General features: G+C 39.7%; 1 protein-coding gene across 9 annotated transcripts in view; it reads left to right on the plus strand.

Moving 5' to 3' along the window:
* The window catches only part of RAPGEF4 (Rap guanine nucleotide exchange factor 4), a 356019-nt gene that overhangs the window by 233737 nt on the left and 105631 nt on the right, over positions 1 to 16651 (plus strand). For 7 of the 9 annotated variants that reach the window (XM_072612340.1, XM_072612339.1, XM_072612342.1 and 4 more), the window contains 4 exons: positions 5355 to 5408; positions 5760 to 5866; positions 11961 to 12082; positions 13554 to 13737. In XM_072612340.1, coding sequence (XP_072468441.1) covers positions 5355 to 5408; positions 5760 to 5866; positions 11961 to 12082; positions 13554 to 13737 — 467 coding nt within the window. The remainder of the gene's footprint in view (positions 1 to 5354; positions 5409 to 5759; positions 5867 to 11960; positions 12083 to 13553; positions 13738 to 16651) is intronic. The other 2 variants (XM_072612345.1, XM_072612347.1) reach the window with 1 other exon arrangement.

Consider the following 16651-nt stretch of genomic DNA (forward strand, 5'->3'; position numbering starts at 1 on the left):
CTTTCCAGTCTTGATATACCTTACTTCCAACCAGGTGCTCTTTAATCCAACGACACTGGCTTCCTGGCTATTCCATGAACAAGACACTCTCTTGACCCCCAGCATTCTGTCTGTCCCCTACACCTGGAATACTTGCCCTCCTCCACTCTGACTACTGACCTCCTTGGCTTTCTTTAAGACCTAACTAAAATCCCACCTTCAACAAGAATCAATGCCAGTGCCTTTCTTCTGTTAATTATTTCCTATTTATCATGTAGATAACTTGCTTTGTGTATATTTGCTTACATCTTGTCTCCCCCACTAGATTGTAAGCTCCTTTAGGGCAGGGACTATATCTTGCCCCTTTTTGCATCCCCAGCACTTAACACAGTATCTGGCATATAGTAGACACTTACTAAATGTTTATAAATTGATTGATTGATGGAACAGGTATCAAGGAGTGGCATATACATGTATGTCTCAAAACTGGGACAGTCATTACAATGAGATAGAAGGCAATAGTGGTGACTGGGTTGGGATATAAGTGCATACCACAGCCTTCTTCTGTCCTTATGACTTAAGCTCCTGTATTTTTTTCTCAGCTACTGAATACATGAGAACCTGAATATGTGTTACAATGATCAAAGGTTAGGAGACCTAGATTCTAGTTCCCTCTCTACTACTAACTCATAGTGTGAACTTGTCACTTCCCTCCTCCATTAAAAAAAAAAATGAGAGCGTTGTAGTAGACGATAGCTAAGTTTCCTTTCATTTCTTATGTTCTGTGTCAGCATGGGATGCTGGAAAGATCACTGGACCTGCTAGTCAGAAAAACCTGGGCTCAAGTGCCAGCTTTGCCACTTACTAACTGTATAACCTTGGACAAGTCACTTGACCCCTCTTGAGCATCAGTTCGCACAACTCTACAATGAGGAAAATAATGCGCTACCTAACTCACAGGGGAAGTAAAAGTGCTTTGTAAACTTTAAAGTATTTTATAGATGTGACCTATTTTTATTATGAATCCAAGTGCTTTGCTATTTCAAGTGACAAAAAAGGGTCAGGCTCAGACCAAGTTGGTGTATGGGCTTGATTTTGATGATGATGCATTTGTAAGATTAAGGCAAAAAATTGATAGGCCAGGAGGATTTCTGTGCAGTTCTGTTGAGAAGCCCAACAGATCATGCCCCACTGACAAGTGACCCTGAGAATAAAAGCTTAGAGTCAAAGGATGCTGAGACGGCTGCCTCCCAGCAGCTAGTCCAGGCTCCCATGCGGGCAATACTGGTGCCCAGGACTACCAAGCTTGAAAGTACCCTTTGATGTTTTCTCTTTAAGAAACTATGATGCTATCAAAGGAATGAAGGACTTGACAGCATGTTGGAACTTACCTTTTAAACACCTGCTCTTGGGACTTTTTTGCTCTTTGGAGTTCCCAGAAACTATAGGCATAGGCCAACACAACAAACTAACGTTATAGTGAGGATTATTTGCATTATTATACTAAAGCTACACATTCTGCAAATAATCCAGACAGGATTTTTCCCCATTTGGTTGTTTGGTCAGTTAACTAGCATTTATTAAGCAATTGCTACATCGCAGGTACTACAGGGAGTGCGAAAGATATGAAAAAAGGCAAAAATAATCACTGTCCTCAGGGAGCTGTCCAATCTAATGGAGACAGCATGCTAAAAAAAAAACCCACAGCACTATGTACATTCAAGATATATAAAGAGGAAATGGAAAGTGTTCCAGAGGGAAGACACTGGTCCCTTGGGGAAGGCCTCCACCAGAAGGTCTGATCTAAAGCCAGCTAGAAGGAAGTCAGGAAATAGTGGGTACTTAATAAATGCTTGTTGATTCACTGACTGACCGATTCATTGATTCGTTACTGGGTGAAGTAGGACGCTAAAACCTTTGAGCTCCCTGAGGTGAGCTTTCCCCTGTTGTTTCTTGCTCTTTATCCTTCAGCAATATTTCCTGAACCTATGTCTTGGAGTCTCTACCTACGGAAGGGGACTCCTGGGATCTCTGTCTTGGGGTATCTGTGAGGTTCCTTCTCTGCTTCCCTCCCAAATTTGCCATTGGTGTCAGAATTCCTAGTTATGACTCTTGTAGTACAGCTTCTTTATGCTCCTGAAAAAAACAATAATTCTGATAGCCTCACTGGTCATAGTCAAAATGGCCAGCTGTCCTTTAGAGAAAAGAAACATATTTCTAACTTATAGTTGCTTATGTGCATATTGACATGTTTTAATTCCATAAGTCCTTGTTTTGGACTCCTCCAGCATACTCCCTGATAAGAACACCATAATAACATCTTTAAATATGGAAGGCAAAAGGAAGTCTAATTCCTTGAAGTTCTTAGAACTGGGAGAAAGGATCAGCTTGGAGGGAATTTGTAAAGACTGGCTTTGGACGTTGGCTAAGGAGAGGCAGCTGTGGTTATCTGACAAGTTATTTACTTATTACCTTTCAAAAAGGCAGCAATTATTCTTACTCAGAGATCTTTGAGTGCAAAGAAGTTACTTAGCATTAATGGACCTAGTTAGGACTTTCCACACTGCTGGACATTTTCACTTGAATGTCTCATGGACTCCTAAAATCCCACATGTTCAAAAGTGAACTCTTCATTTTGCCTCTATAACTTGTCCTTCTTCCTAACTTTCCAGTTTCTCCTTTTACCTGTTGGATTAATACCAAGACCTCTCTTTGGCATTTAAAACCCTTTTATATATCATTCCTAATATGCTTGTTGCCAGTTTGGCTTTCTTGTTCTCTTAGCACATTCCATCCCATCTCCTATCTCTGTGCCTTCATACCAACTACCTCTCATGCTTGGAATGTGCTTACTCCTTATCTCCACATCCTGGAGTAGCCAGTTTCCTTAAAAACTTGGTTCTGGCATCACCTTCTTTTCTACATGAAGCCTTGCAGATCATTCCTGTTCCCATCCCCCTCCCTCCAATTACCTTATATTTTATATATATTTATATATAAATACATGTGCTATCTCCCCAATAAACTCTCCAAAAGTTAAGACTGTTTCATTTCTGCCTTTGTTTCTCCACTTCCTAACACAGTGTGTGGCACCTCATAGATGCTTGTAAGTTGATTGTCAACCAAGCTTTCATAGTCACTAAACCTTGTTTACTCTGCCTTGGCATTATCTCTCCAAATAATAATCTCTATTCCATTCCCACTGCAACCATCCTAGTTCAAGCCCTTAGTTCCTCTTATTAAATGATTTTAATAGTCTGTTAACTCATCTCTGTTTCTCCATTCTCTCTCCTCTCCATTCCATGCTTCACATTGATAACATAAAAAAGCTTCCAAATGCATAGATCTAGTCAAGTCAGTCCCCTGCTCAGGAGCCCTCATAGGTTTCCAGCCCAGGTCTACTTGATTGTCTGCTGAACAAAATGCTAGAAACTCTGTAACTAGCATTTGAGACCCTCCATAATCTAGTGGCAACCTACCTTTCTTGTACTTTCTTTCATGCACACCGTGCTCTGGGCAAACAGGACAGTCTGCCACTTCCATATGTTTGAATATGCCTAGAATTGACACTGTCCTCTCCCACCTCCATCTTTATTTCTATCTCTAAAAAACCTTTGTCCTTCAGCGTTCAGTTCAGGTGCTACCTTCTCCATGAAATACTCACTGATCTCTTTAGCTAGAAACCACTCCTCCCTCCTTGAATCTTTCAAGCCACCCTGATAAATCCTCTCCCTCAGTATTCCCTAACGTGTGTTAGGCAGTTTAGTGGATAGAGTACTGGCCTTGGAATTAGGAAGACCTGAGTTAAAATCCTGCCTTAGATATTTAACAGCTGCTCGACCTTGGGCAAGTCCTTTCATCTTTCTCAGACTTAGTCTCCTCATCTGTAAAATGAGGTTGATAATATTACCTACCTCATAATGATGTTGTGAGAATAAAATAGGATAATACATAAATAATGGCTATTGTTATCATAGTATATGTTTAGTATAAGACATGTATAAATCTTATCTCCTGTACTAGTTAGTTAGTAAGCTCCTTGAAGGCAGGGACTATGTTACTTTTTTATATTCTTAGCCTTTGCTTACTTACACTTTACAACTAGTGATCATGTGATGTTTGTTGAATTGAATGTTTTGAACAGCTGACTTTCAGAACACAGGTTACGTAAGGGCATGTTAACATAGTGATGAAATTTTCAAAATAAATAAGTTGAGTGGGAATTCAGCCATTTCAAATAAATCTTTAACCTTGATCCCTGTTTTCTCCCTATATTGCTCATATTTCTTCCTCTCGATCTTAGTAGTGCTGGAACAGCATCCACAAAATTTACCAGTACATATGTATGTGGAAAGCTACCCCTCATGCATTTATAACTCATTATGACCTTTATTCCCCTCTGCTGATGATATATTTCTCTTGCTGGACCTAGGAGGAAGACTTTCCAATTCATTTTCATTTGAATGATTTCTAGTTGTAGAGAGAGGGCTTTGCTGTAAGAAATAATTTTTTGAATGAAGCTTAACTGCTAGTGCTTCATTTCCCCTGGAAGGGGCAGACACAGACCTGAGCTGGTGGGCTTTTGATGAACCTTTGACTGACTACATTTTGCTCTGTTCTTTGATCAGACAGCAGAGGGTAATGAAATGAGTTCTGTTCTAAGAATCAGAAGGTCTTGGGTTCTAATCTCAGCCCTCACTTAACCCCGGAGAGCCTCAGTTTTTTTTTCAACTGCGAAATAGTAAAAACAGTACCTATTCTGGATACCTCACAGGGTTTTTGTGAGGATGAACTGAAATTAAAATGTTTAGAAAATTGGATTGTGTGTATTTGAGGTATTATTATCATAAGAGCTGTTTCAGTAGGTTCTAGGAATTTGAGGTCTCATATGCCCTGAAAAACTTCAAAAGAATTTCCTGTTTCTAGAAATCTTAATTTCTAGAAAGAGAAGGAAATTGCTTTTCCTCCCTAAACCCATCAATATTTATTTCCTTGGGGCTTGGCATTTTAATCTATTTTTATGTTTATCTTGCTTTTCCTTTTATTCTACTTTGATGTTTGCCATGTTCTGAGTGGGCATTCATTGCTATTACTTTAAACACACCAACATCCAATCATTCTTGTTTGTTTGGTTCTCCATGTTTTATATAATTTCTATTTAAATCTTGGCAAATAAGATAGTCTAATTTTGCCCTTTGAATGCCCACAGCATGCATATGTTCCAGGCAGGATTTATCTCAGACTGTTATTTTTTTTTTAATCTTATTAAACTCTTTAGTTTTAGTGAAATTGCTATTTTCTTGCTGTCTCCCAGCCCACAATTATTTTTAATTAACTTTTAAAAAATTTCTTTTGCTTGACATTTTATTTTTCAGACACCCCTCATAGAACCTCACGTTCCTCTTCGTCCTGCTAAAACCATTACCCAGGTAATGGAATGTAGGTGGGTTTTGTAGCTAAAAGGTCTAAGATTTAAAGTAAACGTTAGTGAGGTAGTCTGTATGTTAAAGAATATGTGAGGAAAACATCAATGTACTTGCCAAAGATGTTTGGTGTGTATTTAGAGCTTCTCTCTCATATATATGTGTTTTCATATGTTTTCATATATATCATTACGTGCTGTCCAGATAGACACTGTAAGTATATGGGTGGCTTTCACTTGATAGAAAGCCAAAAGATCAGATTTGAAAGTAACTTCTGAATTTGTTCCGTTTACTGTTCTTTAATCTCTTTTTCTCTTTCTCATTTTTCATTCTTCCTGCCACTTAATTAAAATTTAGGTTCCTTCAGAGAAAATCCTCAGGGCTGGGAAAATTTTACGGAATGCTATCCTCTCCCGAGCACCTCACATGATAAGAGATCGAAAGTATCATCTGAAGACTTACAGGTATGTACACTGCTGCTGACAATCCAGCGAAGGCTGTGACCGACATTCCTGTGGTAGCCTCTCTCTTACAATGAATGTCTTTCTGAAGGCCTACATATCTTTAGGGCAGAACTCTAGGACACGGCAACCAGAGCTTTAGCCCAGTTCATCAGATTTACAGATCACTGAAAGCAGTTCCACTCATCAGCATACTGGGGCAAGTGCCTTTCTCATTCCCGTCCCCCTGCTCCCAGTCATACACACTCCCCCTCCATGGTGGCAGTAGAGGCCTCTCACCATGTCCCTGAATTCCTGGCTTTCCCTGTTATCTCTCAGATTAAGGTAACCTTTCATGGTATTTGTCCCAAGTATAATTTTTCATGCTTGTTCTGGGCATTTAAAACAACCAAACGAAAAAGCAAAAAAACAAAACCTCTCTTCTTGCTCTTCATAAGGCTGCTTAAGTTCTGCTTAAGGGGCAGCTAGGTAGTGAAGTGCATACAAGGCTGGAGTCAGGAAGGTACATCTTCCTGAGTTCAAATCTGACCTCATACTTATTAGCTGTGTGACCCTGAGAAAGTCACTTAATTCAGTTTTCTCATCTATAGAATGAGCTGGAGAAGGAAATGACAAACCACTCCAGTATCTCTGCCAAGAAAACCCCAAATGGGATCACGTAGAGTTGGACATGACTGAACAAGACTGCCCAACACTAATTCGTGAACTAATTTGCTTTGAAATGGATTCTGTTGTGCTAAATACTACAAAGACCTTAATGTGTCTAGTTATTTGTCCCTATTTAAGATATGGATAAGATCTTATAATATATAGGCCAGAAATGTTCATTCATGAAGTACATCTCTGCCTATTGGGGCCATCACGATGTTCCCCAAATCTCATATGACTGGAAAGCCATGATACACAATCATCTATTTCTTTTTCTGATTTAAACAGTATGATTATACTTTCCTGTGTTTCCTGCCTACCCCTAGAAAAGCCCATCGAAATAAAACATTTTGGGGAACAGAGAATGAAAACTGAAAGTCAGAGATCACAATTTATTTTTTGCCTAGGGTCTTTAAGATGATAAACTCCTAGAATGCAGGAATTATGCCTTTTCTTTGTTAATGATGCCAAGAGGTTGAGAATGGGTCTCAGGAGGCCTAGTTTCTCTTCCCTGAGATTTTCTCTTGTTTTTTTGGCATCTTTCTCCATCAAACCAATATGTCTAGTCCTGTCACCTTGATTCCTTGCTTCCACTATTCTCACTGCTACAGAAGGAAAGGAATAATTAGCTTGGGTTTCTCCTTTCCTCCACAGAGTCACCATGACAGCAGCAGAGGCTTCCTATGACCTGAAAGACAGCTAGAGAGCTCATATTTTCACTAACAACCATTCCTGAGTTTTTAGGAGGGTACATGTTCCTGATGCTAATTTTCTCCTTCCTGTAACAGGAAAGGGCTGAGGGAAAATGAACAAACAGCATCATCATGCACATACATACACACACACATATTTGCCCTTATTCCAGGTTTTCTTCTAAGTAGTATGGACCTGGCAGAGAGGATCATAAATCTTTCACTAGTCCATCTCACCCAGTCTCAAATACTTACTAATCATATGACCCTGGACAAGTCACTTAGTTTTCTCAACTGTAAAAAGGACATAATGATAGCACCTGGCTCCCAGGGTTGTTGTAGGGAACAAATGTGATAATATTTGTAAAGCACTTAGCACAGTGCCTGGCACACAGCAGGGACTTCATAAATACTTGTTTCCTTCCTTCCATCATATAGTCCCACTGCAGCTGGGTCCAATTTTGTGTTCCAAACTAATTACTAATGGTTAGAGGACTGTCCATGTGAACAGGAGAGAAATCATCTCAATGTATTTGCTTTAAACTACTTGAGGAATAGGATTGTATGTCTCATTTCATCTTTGCATCCACAGTACTGAACTGTGTCTCTGAATATATTAGATACTTAATGAATGCTTTTTTGGATTGAACTTATATTTTTAAAAAAAAGCATCACCTTGGGAAGTAGCTAGGTCCCATTTGTTGCAGAGATGAGAGTACAGTCTAAGTACACTTAACCTATTTTGTATCCTGGACCTCTTATCTGGTGCAGTCTGTAGAACCTTTTCAGAATAATTTTTTTAAGTTCATAAAATAAAATACATAGGATTCAAAAGGTAGCTACTTATACTAAAATTGTTGTTGTTCACATGGTTCCATGGTGTCTGACTTTTTGTAACTCCATTGGGGGATTTCTTGGCAGAGATTCTAGAATGATTTGCTGTTTCCTTCTCCAGCTCATTTTACAGATGAGGCAAAGAGGGTTAAATGACTTGCCCAGAGTTACACTTGCCCAGCTAGCGTCTGAGGCTGAATTTGAATTCGCTGAAGATTCTTCCTGACTCCAGGCCCAATATTCTATGCACTGTGCCACCTAGAGGCCTCTATGCTATAATACTGTTGTCAAGATATATCAAAACAAAAACAAGTTCATAGACCCTAGGTTATGATCCCCTAGCATGGTCAAATATGTAAAGGAGATGAGCTGCACATAGTGGACAGGGCTTACCTTCTATTCTCAAGCCTATAGACATTTTAAAGACTGGTTCCTCTGTACTTCTTCTCACCATTCTAGATGCTTAATTGTCTGTTAATGCCTGTTAATGCAATTAGCCTTCCCAAGAATCCCTCTCTAGATCTGAACTGCCTCCAAGTTTGTAGTACTGAGAGTTTCCACATAAATTCATAAAATTGTATAGACTGCTAGGGCTGGGAAGAACATCAGAGAACATCTTAAACAGCCTTTTAATTTGTAAAGATGATGTACCTGGGAGCTAGAGAGGTTTGATGATTCCCTAAAGATCCTGCTGCTAGTTAGTGGCAAACATAAGAGACAATTCTGTTTTCCTAGAATTCTTTTCCTTAGTTCTAACCTGTTGAATTCACAACCCTCTTCAGGGACTTTATCATAGATAATCAAAAGCCCTAATGGGATATTGGAGCTGACCCATTCGCCTTAAGGAATGTAGTCCAGGGAAATCAGTGAACTTCCTTTGGGCCTGAACATTTTCTAGTCACATCTAGTCAATATTCAGTAAACATTTATTAAGTACCTACTATTTGCTATTCACTGTGCTAAGCACCGAACAAAAACAGAAAGACAGTCTGCCCTCAAAGAGTTTGTAATCTAATAGCAGAAAAAAAATACACAAAAGGAAGCTGAAAAGCAAGGTGTCAGGGCTGTGAAGGGTGTGGTGAAGAAGGCGGAGACGGACCAGAGTATTGCCACCAGGTGAGAAATTAGACATCCTGAAACTAGTTCCACAGCAGTTTTGGAGTTCATAGCTCCACCCTTCAATAAGATAGGCAGAAGATAGTGATGAGGTGGAGAGCCAAGGCTAATGGGGTCTCAAAGGATGATGAGGTTTTTCCAATAAGGAGCTTCCTGGATCATAGACATCAAAGTTGTCCCAGAGCAAGGTAGCACATCTCATTCCCAAGGGAGGCTTCCAAGCATGCTTGAGATTTGCTTGTAGATACACACACACACACACACACACACACACACACACACACATATGTACAAATAGGCATCCAAGCTCTCTCTAAGTATCTCTTTTATTCTAATGCTCACTGGAATGATCAGTAGGACCAACATTCATTTTGGTCTCTCTTGGCCAGTGATGGCTATGGAGCTCCTGATAACCCCACAAGTGATCCCTGCATTTCTTACCCACACTGGTGGGGGAAGCCAGGGAAGCTGTCCTATTCTACTTCCTTTTTATGAGAGAGGGGTGTTCTAGGAATGGATGAGTAAACAAATATACAGTAGCTGTTTGGAGCTCTTCTGATGAAAGGCTCTGTAAAAGTGGCAATTCTGTCCTTAAGTTTCGGAATAGAGCGGGTTCTACATGTTGTTTCCCTTAGCCTCTATTATTACTTTCTCATAACTGCTTTGAGATGAGAATGGGAGTCTGGTTAGCTAGAGTTTCAGAAACTGAAATACATGACACTTAACTTATCCATGTTAGTAATTTGAAGTGAGGGAGAAAGGAAGGAGGGACTTCCCTTCACTAAGTTATTTTAATCTACTTTCTCCTTATTTCTACTTATCAGGCCTACTTAATATTCCCCATAGGCAATATTCAATAGCCTACCTCTATGTCTTTGCATAGACTGTCCAACCTACCTGTTCCTAGAATCATCTGTCAGTCCTTCAGTAAGCATTTTTAAGCACTTTTCATTAAACACACTTATTAAGCCAGACACCATACTAAGCACTGGAGATTTAAAAAGAAAAAAGAAGGAAAAGACAGTCCCAGCCCCCAAGGAACTCAAATGGGTTCTACCTTCTTTCCTTTGACTCTGAGAATCCCTACCTCCCAATGAGGCTCAGATCAAGTATCATCTTCTACATGAAGCCCTTCTTGATCCCTGCCCGTACCCAGTGTTAATTCTCTCTACCTCTCAGTATTTTGTATGTGTATATAAGGTGTCGTAAAAGTCTTAGTGCAGTTTTAAGCTATTGTATGAGGAAGCATTCCAACATACACTGGGCAGGGGGGGCTTGCTATCACAGGTTCTTAGATCTGCATTCATAAAAGGAAAGACACCTTTTGAGGGGTTAACAATCATTTTAATCAAGTGCATGTATCATTCCTTTAACCAAGCACTTATATCATTCAGTTAGTTCAGGGGAGCCAGCAACCTGAATTTCAAAGAAAATACAGAGAAATTAAAGATCAACAGGCATGGCTTCCTCTGCCTGAATTCAACAGACAACTGGACCCCAACTATCTGACCATAGTTACCAGAGAGAGAAGCATGCCATCTGGGTTCTCAAAGCCTGGGGGCTCCTTGGTGGCTTCCCAGAGTCCTCATCTGGCCAAACAAACACTTTCAGTCAATAAGCCCCAAAGTAATCATCAACAGACATGGCTTCCTCTGCCTGACCATAATTCAACAGACAGGTACAAGCTGTCTTACCATAATTACCAGAGAGGTATATCCAGGTTCTCAAAGCCTGGGGGTTCCTTACCAGCTTCAAACCTTCTTGCAAAAACTAAGCTCCAAAGTAAAACCTCACCCTCAGAGTATTTTTAGAGCCAGAGGACATCTCAACCGTTGAGAGCCAGTGCCTTATTAACAAAAGCTGTGGGTATTCCTACAAATCTTCCCTAACCAAACTCCCCTTAATGGACAGACCCATTAATGGGTGGAGAAGGTCTTTAATCACATTAACAATACAAATACATATACTGTTTCTAGTTAAAGAAACTCTTATTTCTGTACTTTACTCCTAGTAAAAACTCTTGATTGATAAAGTCAAAATTCATATCAGAGGCACTTGATTATACTAAAACAAAAACAGCAAAAGGTTCTATTTTGATTGCCATTACAACCATTATTTATTATTATTAAATTATTTTTAAAGTTATCAAAGGTTAAAACTGCACTAAGACTCTTGAGACACTGTATATCTGTGTGCATATATATATATATATGCATGGGTACACACACATACATATGTACATATGCCCACACATCTGTTATAAGTATATGCTCTAAATATATACATATGTGTGCATATAGTATATGTCTCTCCATAGATGTACTTATATCTATACACAGGTATTTAAAATAGGTGTTTATGTACATTTATTTGTATATATATATGTTTATATATTTGTATACATGCATATATACACACTCTTACATACATCCGATTATACATCTGTATAATTGCTATTTTCCTCTAATAGAAGATCACCTTGTGCACAGGTATTACTATGCTTTTCTATCCATTCCTAGTCCTTAGCATAACACCAACAACATTTGGGTGGCAGGGGAATGTGTGATTTTATGGCTCTAGGCTCCTCCTGGCAAGTAAGCTCCTTCTACCAGAGCAGGTCAGCAACTGTTTTGCCCTCAGTCAAAAAGACAATATGTTAGTGGAGAACCTTGAACCCAAGACTTCCTAATTCTGAGGCTAGTTTTATATCCACCACACCATGCCAGCTCTTCCCTTGTACACAGCAGCTGCCTAATAAATGTTTGTTGAATGGTATATAATTGATGCATTCATTTGTCTCCCTTTAGGCAATGCTGTGTGGGAACAGAATTGGTCGACTGGATGATACAACAAACTCCATGTGTTCATTCCCGGGCACAGGCTGTGGGCATGTGGCAAGTTCTCTTAGAAGAAGGTGTTCTCAATCATGGTAAAACTGAAATTGAATTACTAGAAAATCCACAGCATATCCTACAGTGACAATTAGAATTTACATAGATCTCTCGAATGGGAAAGGAAAAAAAAGAATTATGATCCCATTAGGGACCCTGCAAAACTAACATCTTCTTTTAGGAATACAAGTTCAGTCACTGGATAATATTGATTGCTGAGTTCCATCATTATCCCTTCCTAACTCAGGAGAATAAATGAAAGGAAAATGAAATTGTAACCCAAGGGCAACAGTTCCAGTTAGGTTTATTAGTTTGTATTCATGGTCCATTGATAGTGTGATTATGTTGTGAGCATTGTACAGCCATCCTGAGGTAGGACCAACTGAAGAGCATGAAATGTGCTGCTGGGCTAATGACATAAAAGTAGGTAATGAATTTAAAAGCCTCCTTTTAAATGTAGCATTGTGTAAGAGAATCCATTTGTGGTGCTACAGTATGACCTCACTGAAAATCATAAACCTTTTGTCAAAGAAACACATGCTACCCAGGGCTCCTATGCCCATGTGTGATCAATTGTCAAGGATGTCAAGGTATTTGGTGACTGGAGGAGGGGTGGTGTTGCTATGAGGTAGTGATATTTGTGCTAAGAAATTTTCAGTAAACTGATCAAACATTGAGCACACCCATCGAGTGACACCAAAAGGCCTGGGGATAATTTGTAAACCTAATCTTTATTATCTAGCAGTACCGAGGCACCATTAGGCAGGGTCTGGAATATGCCTGACATGTAGGTGATGAAGTCTCCTGGGCTTACTCTCAAACAAGATCCAAAGCTTTTGATAGTCTTCAAGGCAGGAAGAATTCCTCTTCCCTACCTCCCTCCCTGCCTTTTCTCAGAGCTTGGACTGAGAGAATTTCTCCAGAGGGACCTTCTAGGAGTATGATCTACTTTGTAATTTTTACTTGAAAATGTTTATACACATGTAAAACACATTAGAAATTAAGAATAAAGGTCTACACTGGAAGGAGAAAGTACTGAAAAAAATCACAGATCATAGTTCAGTATCCTTTAAACAGAGTGAGCCCTGACAGGACAGTTGTACCTTTTGCTACATTTCATGTACCTAAAGGAGAGTCAGTTCTTATTGGACAAACTGATCAACATCCTCAGAGTTCAGCTACCAGTCATTCTTTTGCTTTACAGAATTTGGCAAGTGCTCCTAAAGGGAATTTTAGGGAAATCCCTTGAGAGAGGTGTGTCAGAATAGGATGTAGATGGTCCCTATGACTCCAAATAGGAGGTAATGCATTCCAGCTGCAAAACACTGGGCAAGGCAGACATGAGAAGGGTGTATCAGCCTCATCATTTAGCTGTCATTTGGTTCTGCTTGCTTGGGAAGTTTCGTTTGTTTTTGTTGAATTGCAACAGCCATTCAGGGTGTCCCTGCAGAGCAGGCAGGGTCTGTGAGTCAGGTGTGTAACGGGACCTATCTTCCATGTTGCCCTTAGTGGACCAAGAGCACCATTTCCAAGATAAATATTTGTTTTATCGATTTCTGGATGATGAGCATGAAGATGCCCCTTTGCCAACGGAGGAAGAAAAGAAGGAGTGTGATGAGGAGCTGCAGGACACCATGCTGCTCCTGTCGCAGATGGGACCTGATGCACATATGAGGATGATCCTCCGGAAACCGTAAGTGAGAAAATTAGAACTGACCCATTTTAGACTGTTATCTAAGCAGCCTGGGTGTGGGGGCCTCACAAAGGTTTACAGAGTGGGAGGAAGTGCTTATTTCCAAAGCCCTGCCCTCTCACAGAACAAAGGGACATTCATGGGATTTGTAGCACACTAATCTGCTTGTCTTAAACCAGGCACCTTCAGTTCACTTCTGACTAGTTGAAATTATAGATTTCTCACTAGACAGTGTGTGTGTTGAGTAACTACGTCTCTTTACCTTAGACCATTCCTGGTCTAGTGTGTCTGAGGACTGTCTGTGACTGTCCCAGTGCCAAGCTATAACCAATCCTTTCCACAGTAATGCTACCCTACTGAGCTAAATCAGAATACTTAGATCATCTGCCTTTGGTCACTAAAAATGACAACGCTGTGATTTGTTTCTTCTCTGCCCTATTAACTGTCCCTCGCCTCATTTTGTGCTCCTCCTGTCCATTTCAGACAATCTAATCTCATCTTCGTCAGTCACCTAGCAGGGTTTGTTTGGGCTTTTGGTCCAATTCTGCGATTTCGTCAATGTAAGGAAATTCATTTCCACTCAGGAAGATCTGGCAACTGCTCAGCGATTTAGTCATAGAAAGTTGATAAGGGGCCCTTTAGAGGTTAAGAGGCTTGCCCAGAGTCCTATAATCCATTTATGTAAGAGGGAGGAGGAGAACACAGGTAGTCCTGAGTTCTGAAGCCAACCTCTTTTTCCACTCTGACTGGATTAAATTAATGTAAGATTAATTCATCCTTCAAGTCAACTGGCACATATTTTATCGAGAAACCCCATCCCAGTAATAGTTCCCGTTCCTGTTACTCTTTACAATATTAACAAAGCACATTCTTGCATGCTGCCCACCTTCTGACAGAAGATCCAAATGACAGGTCAGAGAGATGTTTACAGATGTAGCTCATGTATGGATTTGTTTTGCTTGACCATGCTTATTTATTACAAGGATTTTAGTTTTCATGGAGGGATGGAATTAGGGAGGGAGAATGGAGTTAGCAATATAGTTGCCAAAAAAAAGAGAAAAGAAAGAAAAAGGGGGCATTGAAGCATTTAAAAAATATGCACAGAAGAGAATTGAAGGAACTTCAACAGGAAACACAGACAAATAGGACAGCTTCGAAATTAACATTGAAATTTTTTACATATTTGAAAAGGTAAGCCTTATGTAATATAAATTCACATATAAGCTTTTCCTCTTATTTTTTATGGGAATGTTCTCTTTTTTTGATGTTTGCTAAGTTTGGAATAAATGAAAATTAAATTTTAAAAACTACCTTTATTTTACAACAACTCTGTGAAGCAATTAGAATGTGTACTACCAATCTCATTTTACAAGTGAGGAAGCTGAGGCCCAGAGAAATGAGATGACTTGCCTTGCTTCCACAGGGCTATACAACAGGGAGACAATGTTTTATAACAGAAAGAGAACTGAATTTGGAGCCCAAAGACCTGTGTTCTAATCTAGACTCTGTTACTTATACTTCCTATATAACCTTGAGTAAATCATTTGGCCTGCCTAGACCTCATCTATAAACTGAGGGGTTTGAACTAGTTCATCTTAGAGGTGACAGCTCTAAAATCGTGTGAGAGAGCAATGGCATTTAAGTTCAGGTTGACTTGATACCAAGTCTAACATTCATTCCACTATGCCATGATACCTCTATCAGTCAAGTTAATTTAAAAAAAAAAAACAACCACTTATTAAGCACCTACTATGTGCTGGGCACTGTGCTAAGGATACAAAGAAAGGTAAAAAAACAGTACTTGCCCTAAGAGACACAGTCTAATGAAGGAGATAATATGCAAACATAAGTACAAACAAGTTATATGCAGGACAAACTGGAAATGACCAACAGGAGGAAGGGACTAATTAAGGTGAATCAGGAAAGGCTTCCTATAGAAGGTGGGGTTTTAGCTGGGACTTGAAGGAGACCAGGGAAGCCAGGACACAGAAATGAGGTGGGAGAGTGTTCCAGGAATGGGGGACAGCCAGGGACAATGTGTGAAGTGAAGAGGAACAGTAAAGAGGTCAGTCTGGAATGAGGAGTGAGGAAGCCAGTGTCATTGAATCACAAACATGTGGGATGTTGGGGAAGGGGGCAGTGTCAGGACTGGAAAGGTAAGGAGTGGCAATTAGGCATATTAGGTAAATTGGGAAGGGCTTTGAAAACCAAACAGAGGATTATATGTCTGATCCTGTAAGGAATAGGGAACCACTAGAGTTTACCAAGTAGGAGGGTGACACAGTCAAACCTGAGCTTTAGAAAGATTACTTTGACAATTGAGTGGAAGAGGGATTAGAGTCTGTATGTGAGAAGTACCAGGATAGGCGTAGGGGAAGATAAAAAGGAAATAGAAGACTTTGTGAGAAGCCTTCCTTGATCCTTCCAGCTAGAAGTGATCCTCCCTCTTAGAATCTTTCAGGTGCCTCTGTCTGACATCTCCTAATTACTTAATCATTTTCTAATTCTTCATTACAGTTATTTGTGTACATATTTCTTAAGGGTAAGGAAGTGTAATTTTTCTTTTCACCTTTCTATCCTCAGTGCTTTGCACAAAGTAGGCACTCAATAAATTCTTGTTGAATTTAATTAAGCTGTGTTCTACTTACGGATGATTTGGCAAATTGTTCTGAAGCTATCCACATACAGGCAGATGTTTTCCTGCTAGAAGTGAAATCATCTCTCCACCCTAAAACCAGTGCCAACCAGATGTAAAAGTTGTCACTGAATCACTAGTCTGGCCTACAATTATTGTTGATGTGTCCCAAACAAGGCTACTGAACTGTATTCTTCATATATTCCCTGGGTTCAATCCAAGAATGACCTATCCCTCAGGCCAACTGTCACAATGTTGTCTTTATGAGACTTTTCCTTT

Source organism: Notamacropus eugenii, chromosome 5 (genome assembly GCF_028372415.1).
Source record: "Notamacropus eugenii isolate mMacEug1 chromosome 5, mMacEug1.pri_v2, whole genome shotgun sequence".
In the NCBI taxonomy this organism is placed as follows: Eukaryota; Metazoa; Chordata; class Mammalia; order Diprotodontia; family Macropodidae; genus Notamacropus; species Notamacropus eugenii.